Source organism: Quercus lobata, chromosome 8, assembly GCF_001633185.2.
Source record: "Quercus lobata isolate SW786 chromosome 8, ValleyOak3.0 Primary Assembly, whole genome shotgun sequence".
Taxonomy (NCBI): domain Eukaryota; kingdom Viridiplantae; phylum Streptophyta; class Magnoliopsida; order Fagales; family Fagaceae; genus Quercus; species Quercus lobata.
In genome coordinates, this window is record NC_044911.1 from 46,605,832 (window position 1) to 46,613,312 (window position 7,481).

General features: G+C 35.3%; 1 protein-coding gene across 1 annotated transcript; it reads left to right on the forward strand.

Moving 5' to 3' along the window:
• Positions 1-1,590: 1,590 nt before the first annotated feature.
• Positions 1,591-7,238, forward strand: LOC115955949 (rho GTPase-activating protein 3). Its single transcript, XM_031074372.1, has 5 exons — positions 1,591-2,326; positions 4,059-4,179; positions 4,284-4,403; positions 5,162-5,392; positions 6,055-7,238. Exons 1-5 carry the CDS (start codon positions 1,836-1,838, stop codon positions 6,610-6,612), a joined length of 1,521 nt encoding a protein of 506 aa, XP_030930232.1. The 5' UTR covers positions 1,591-1,835; the 3' UTR covers positions 6,613-7,238.
• The last annotated feature ends 243 nt before the right edge of the window (positions 7,239-7,481 follow it).

A 7,481-nucleotide genomic window follows, 5' to 3' on the forward strand; every position in this document is an offset into this window, starting at 1 on the left:
AATTGTTTGTGAGCAGTGAGTCTAGGGACACATTAAAAGCTATCCTCTGACAGCTCAATTACTGATCAGATGAGAGAAGAAAGTGCTTAGACGGGAGCAAGAATGGAACACCCCATGTGCCCATGTGATACAAAATACAAAACAACGGGACACACTTTCAGATGTAAAAATCCAAACCCACATTTCCAAACCCACTTCTATATATTGTCCTACCTCAATATCTTCAACATCTCAAAATGAAAGTATTTAGTATTTAGTAATGGGGAGATTTTATTACACTTTAAAAAAATTTCATATTAAATTAAAAAAAAAAAAAAATTATGTATAGACTCATCGGTCTCAAGGCACGTGATAATAAAATTAATAACACGTGTACTATTGTTTCTTTGATAAAAACTACGGTTATTACACACTTATGTGGATTTACACAAGTGTGTAATAAGTTTTTTTTTTTTTTTTTTTGAGAAATCCCTTCTTATAGTTTAGTACGTAGCTTGAGTGAAAAGATAGCTCAGATCTCTCTTTCGCGTGGAGACAGCAATTAGTTGAAAAAAGAGAGACTTTTGAACTGCCACTTTTGCACGTGGAAAAGGTTAAACTATCGACAAAATGAGGAGGTAGTACCATGCCAATATGCCATCGTAGTTTGGGAATTGGGATCTTTATAGTCATATATGTACAACATTTTCTTTGGTAATACTAATATTTTTCTTTGGTATATAAAATATAATTTACTATCAATTTCTTGATAGGCACTTAAACGGCCTTAATTAGAAGATAAGGACGTGTCAATTAACAAATAACAGTGAGCTACACCTACGATACTATGATGAGAACATTGATAAAAGATTGAACATTACATTCGTAAAACAACATTATAGAAGGGGTGTGACTACATTTTTTTGTAATTGGATTACAGAGGGTCCATAAGTATAAGTTATATTTGTTAATTGTTATCCATCGTTTACTCTGTGTTTATGCTGATCTAAGGGGTGTGGTTAAGTGATAGGAAGCTCTCATTGTTCTGTTATACATGCTTGCATGAGTTGTGGAATTTGAGTAGGAACAGTAGGAAGCTCTCGTTGTTACATTTCAAGTGCTTGCATGAATTGTAGGATTTGAGTAGTAGCACACCTCATTGTTACTCGAGTGGTACCCGTATTATTAGCCATTACGAGTGTGAGGTCAATGAGACACACTGGAAAACCATTTTTTTAATTTAGAAAAAAATAAAAATAAAAATAAAAACACCGGATAGCCGGAGGTGTATATAAACAAGTATCTGATCCCAAAAGACATGTTAACCAAAAGCGTCCAAAACATGCACCCACTCACACGCCTTGTAAATCTTCTTTGCGGCCTTGTCCTACCTTTCCACTCACGAGCTGACCTTGCCATTTCTTACGCAATCTTACCCTTTACTCAATCAATCAACAAGAACACATTTATCCAAAAAGAAAGAGAAACAAAAAAAAAAAATACAATTAGAAAACAAACAAAAAGGCGAAGCAAAGGTCTCCATCACCCTTGCAATTTCAACCCCATATTTTTACACAAAACAAAATTATAAAAAATAATATATAATTCATCGTTTTCACTCCAAAGCAACCTCCTCCTCTTCTTCAAACTCTACCTCTCTATCTATCTCCCTCCACCACCCTACACCACCACACTCTAAATATTTATCCCATCTTAATTAGCCCACTTTTTTTTTTTAAATCTTCCACTGCCACCTTCTTTATCTCTTTTTTAAAGTTTTTAAGTAATTCTTATAGTTACAGACTCTCTCATCCCCATAAATTATATTTTTTCAGTCAAAACAACACAAGCTAGCAATGACTAGATTATTTCGATCCAAATCATGCGGACTGGTTGGTCTCACCGAGTTCAACTCTGTCCCTCCGGCTCAGGGTCCATTGTTCCACAACAACCAGAACAAAAACGAGGAAGAAGATGAAGAAGAAGATGATGAGTACGAGGTTGAGGATGAATATGGTAGCGATGTTTCAGTGGAGCCCATTTCGAGAACCCGTTTCAAGAGTAGGAGTTTAAGTCCGAGGTCAAGAAGAGGCGCTGATAATGATAAAGGTGCAGGACAACAACATCAATGTCATCAGTTTCCAATACTGGATATTCTGGCCGCGGCTCTGAGGAAGTCTTTGGTGACATGCAGTGTGGAGACATCAGAGGATGTTTCTTCCATGGATATAAGCTGGCCCACCCAAGTCAGGCATGTTTCGCATGTCACTTTTGATAGGTTCAATGGCTTTCTTGGCTTGCCTACTGAGCTTGAGCCTGAGCTTCCCTGGAGGGTGCCTAGTGCCAGGTAAGGTTCTTATTTGTTTTCTCACTTTCACTGTTCTGAATTTGTTTTTTTTTTAGTTACTTAGTTAGTCCTTAAAGATTGGATCTTTTGCATTTCTCTACATTAATTATCCATGCATTTTGTGGTTTTCTGTACACTCTGGTTAACTTTTCATGATAAGAAGGAAAAGTAGACATTTTGGAGTGTTTTTGTATGTCACTCAATTTTTTTTTATTTACTCTTTTTAATGATAGTTATGAACCACTTGGGATTTCAAGCTGCAGAATAGTGGTTATGTGTGCTTGTGAAATATTGGTTTTTCTCAATTCTGGGGATAGAAGGAATGCTTACCATAACATGACTGCTAATTGTAGAATTGGGGCCTTTGGGGTGGAACTTTGAAATAGATGCATGGGAGAAATTAAATTTCCCTTCAACTTCGAAGGAGATTCAACGAGATTGCTAATTACAATTTTTTGTTTTTGGCTAATTGTGAGTAACGGGATTAGATCTCGGTATAAGTCCATTGGCATCACCTTCTTCATGTTAATCTTAAACATTGCCGCAGATATATATATATATATATATATATATATATATATATTTATTTATTTATTTATGCTTTGAAAATCATTTGAGCGTTCTCCACAGGACAGAGTTAGGCATTACATACTCAATTGAAGTTGACCAAGGAAATTGATTTGAATTGAGTTTAAATGGCATCTTCATGTTATATATTTGAGTATATAGATGAAATGCAATTCAGTTCAACATGTTTCAACTCAATGGAGTTTATTAGTTGATAAGAAATGTAAAGTGCCTTCAATTAAAGGTGAGGTACCTTCACTTAAAGGAAAAGAGAACAGAGTATATGAGGGAAGAGATCTAGATCTAAGTATGGATGCTTTTTTCAATGAGGGATATAGACCTTATTATATATGTTTAGCCATCCTAATACAGCTTTGAGCTTAATTATCTGGGGATGTACTCTTCATACTTCCATGAGGGCATATTTAGACATTGACAAAAACAGATAATTGTTTCCTATATGTAGGTTTAAGGTTTGTATTTCTTTGCTTTATCATAAAGGGTTATTAATTTTGCAAAACAAAAGGTGTTATGTGACATGAGTCTTATACTAATAGAGGTTTTATTTAGAGCCTTGTACTTTATTGGTATTGCTCAGTTTTCCCATGGAGGAGAGCTTGGGTTCAAGTTCCTCCTGCTCCACTTAATGTAAACCAAAAATAAAAAATAAAAGGGGAGGGGCAGGACAGGGGGCACAGGGGGACAGGTCTTTGGATGCTCCGCCTTTTGCTGGTCCTAACTCCTAATAACCTGTGTTTGTATATGTCTTTTCTTTTGTTCCACCTTTTAACCACTTACTGGTTGAAGTTTCTCTTACTTCAACAATGGAAAGTAAACTGGAATTCTTGCTGATGTGATTCGTTACAGTCCATTGGGTGTGTTCAGTTTGCATAGAAAAAGATTAATTGGTTAGTATTTGCTCTATTGTAGGAGTTGGATGAATAAGGATCTTCTTTCAAATGATCTTGAGTATATCCTTTGAATCTATTTTTGTTCCCGGCATTCAATTACTGAACACAACAAATTCCTTAAGAAATCTGGGCAGATTTTTACATTATTTTGATTTCATGTTCATAGCTTTTAATTTTTACCTTGCCTCATCCTTTCTTGTTTTCCATATTATTTTATTTGACTAGTTTGATATACTGTTTATTTAATTGTCCAGTGCAAGTGTATTTGGAGTTTCTGCCAAGTCAATGCAGTGTTCTTATGATGATAGAGGGAACAGTGTTCCAACAATTCTTCTTATGATGCAAAAGAGGTTGTATTCAGAAGGAGGCCTTAGAGTATGTTTTGTTTTTGCTTTGACTTAGTTGCTACACGGATTGAAATGCTACTTCTTGTTTCTGTTTGAAACTTTTAAGTTTTATTCATGTTATTATGCTTGAAGGCAGAAGGAATATTCCGAATTACTGCTGAGAATAGCCAAGAAGAGTATGTCCGGGATCAGCTAAACAGAGGTGTAGTGCTGCATGGTATTGATGTTCATTGTTTAGCAGGCTTGATAAAGGTATGCCATAAGGATGTCACCTTAGTTAAACTCGACCAATATACATCATAATTTTTTACCAAAATGTGTAGTAATTTAGTTGGGGAGAGACTAATTTTAGACTAAAACAAAACTTCCCATTGTCTTCTCAAAATTTTGAATGCTGATATGTCAATGCCCATATAAATGGTTTTCTACTATGTCCATGAACATGACAAATATTTGAAATAAACTACCCAAATATGACATCTAAGGGTGTGTTTGGATACCAATTATTTTGCGAAAACTGAAAACTTATTACTGAAAGTACTGTAGATAAAGATAAAAGTTAGTTAAAATAGTACAGTGGGGCCATGAATAGTACCAAAAAGTATATGAACAGTAACATGGGACCCACCAAATTTTCAGCAAAACGCAAAAATCCTTTCTACAAAACGTAATCCAAACGCACGCTAAATTTCTTTAATCTTCTGCTTGTTTTTTTCATTCAGTGAGAAGTTTGGTACTTTGGTTCCTGTCTTTAATTTTTTTTTAAAGAAGGTAAAGGAAATCAGCTTCCAAGCATTCCTTATTGTATTAAGAAAAATATTCAGATGTAAGCTTTGAAGATTTAAAAACAAGCAGCTGTAAGTTTTGCATTTCAAACATAATTAAAGTGCTGCCAAAAAAAAGAGTTCCATAAACTTGTCAATTGAGAACTTTTAAAAACTTATTTTTCTAGGTTGTCAAATGCCATTTTAAATCCTTTATAGTCATATGATTTCCTACATTTCCTGTAGGCATGGCTGAGAGAACTTCCAACAGGGGTACTTGATTCTCTCACACCAGAACAGGTGATGCACTGCAATACAGAAGACGATTGCACTCAACTTGTAAATTTACTTCCTCCTATGGAAGGTGCACTGCTTGACTGGTCTGTCAATTTGATGGCGGATGTTGTGCAGCACGAACAATTCAACAAAATGAATGCACGCAACATCGCTATGGTTTTTGCACCCAACATGACTCAGGTTTGATAACATTTTCTTAATATTGTTTCAAATTTCTTTTACACAAGGCGCTCCTAGTTGATTGCTCTATTGCAATTACCCTCTAATATTAAGGACCTCTTTTGCTTTTTAGGTAATCAAATGCTAAATTTTTTTATGCAACAATAAATGTGCCTAGTTTAAAGGGAATTTTCTTAAAACTAACCTGTGTCATTCTTTGGGACAGTCATAAAAAAAGTAAAAATAAAAATAAAAACTATTTTTCTTAATGGATTGCTAACATAGATAGAATGGTCACTTCCAAGACAAAGCTGATTCACTATGATAAAATTTTCCTAGGTTCTTCCTAGATGGGACTTATTCATCATATAAAGACCTGCAACAAATTGGCAGATGTGGCTGCAATGACAAATGAAAGACTTCTTTGTTTTCAAACACATCTCATTTTGTCTACGGACTATTTTGGATTTGAGGAATTAAATCAAGGAATTTAAAGAAGAAAAAAATATTTGTACAAATTTTTTTATATGAATTTTAACAATGCACAATGAATTTGAGTTTTGAATATTTTGATCCATTTTTTTTTAATTTTTTTAATTTTATGTTTTCTTACATCATGATTAAAATTGTCTTTTATTTTTGTCACCCATGAACTAAAGTCTTGACTCTTCCACTGGTTGCAGCTGGCAGATCCTTTGACTGCATTGATTCATGCTGTCCAAGTTATGAACTTCCTCAAGACACTGATTCTGAAGACCCTTCGAGAAAGAGAGGAATCAGCTACCAAGGCTAGGCAACTATCTTCATGTTCAGATTCTCCCATCCACAATGATGACCCAGTATCTTCGATGTCAAATGGTAAAGAATCCCGTGAGCGAACTTCTGATCCTTGTGCTGCCGATAGACCTACCAACATTAACTTCTTGAGGACTGCCACATTGGACAGACCGGAATCCAACACTATGGAGAAACTTTGGAGCTTTCATAGGAAGAGTGATGGGGAAGAGGAAGAGGAAGAGGAAGAAGAAGAGGAAGATGAATTTGAATACGAGTCAGGTAGTGACACACCTACAAGGTTTGAAATGGGAGCTTTAGAAAATGGATGTAGAAGTAGATATGATACTGGGGACTGGCTAAGTTTGAGGAAAGGAGTGAGGAGGCTATGCAGGCATCCTGTGTTCCAATTGAATAAGCCGCCTAAGAAGACTCGAAGTCTTGGCATTATAAATACTAGGGGCTGAGGTGGAGAAACTTGAGCATGGAGTGGGCACTGAATGGTTCCTGCCTTGGGTAGTTTGTGGTGTTTGTGTAAACCTTATAATAGTATAGATGTTAGGTCTGTTTGGTTCTGTAGTAACATGTGAGCAGGCACTAACTAATATAGTGTAATGAATCAACAGTGATTTCTGAGGGCAGCCTCAGGTTGTATGAGTTGTAAGCACTTGGTTTGGTTTAATAACAATGTCAGAGATCTGATTGAAGTGAAAAGATGATGCAGCTTGGGATGCAATAAGTTCTGAATTTAGGGATGCTTGAATTGAAGAACAAGGAAGGATGTTAATACTTACGGTGCATGATTAAGGAGATGCAGAAAAATGATAATGAGGAAAATGTGTTAAATTACCCATTGTCCCAAAAACTTTTTAAGTTTTTAGAAAATGGGGAATGCTTAGTGTTGGGAAGGAAGATAACACTTTGAGGAGATTCCAATTAAGCTCTTAATATAGATATAGGGACACTACTTAACTCAAAAACCTATATTTACAGGTTTGGGTCTAGTTATGTTGTATTAATTTCTCAACTTCTTGTCTATGTGAAACTTCCATTCACACACATATATCCAACTCCTTTTATTTTTGGATTGATATTCCTTGATAAAGTTTGAGAATTTCTCAATAATGTATTACTGCTCTGTTTGAAAAATATTACACCGCGTTACAAGAGATTGTATGAGAAAATAAATGCACGTTAACAGGGGCTATTCTAAGTAAGTCTCCTAGAATTAAGGCTATCGGTTACATGGAAAATAAAGGCTGTTACATCCTTGAATGAAGGCTAAGAATCTGCAGTCATTTTTGTTGCTTGATTTGAGAGATTTTCTTGATTTGAG

Excerpts from the sequence above, each read along its gene's own strand:
- LOC115955949 (XM_031074372.1), top strand. The coding sequence starts at position 1,836 with ATGACTAGATTATTTCGATCCAAATCATGCGGACTGGTTGGTCTCACC. Across the intron at positions 2,327-4,058 it reads TGGAGGGTGCCTAGTGCCAG|TGCAAGTGTATTTGGAGTTT; the intron begins GTAAGGTTCTTA and ends TTAATTGTCCAG. Across the intron at positions 5,393-6,054 it reads TTGCACCCAACATGACTCAG|CTGGCAGATCCTTTGACTGC; the intron begins GTTTGATAACAT and ends CACTGGTTGCAG.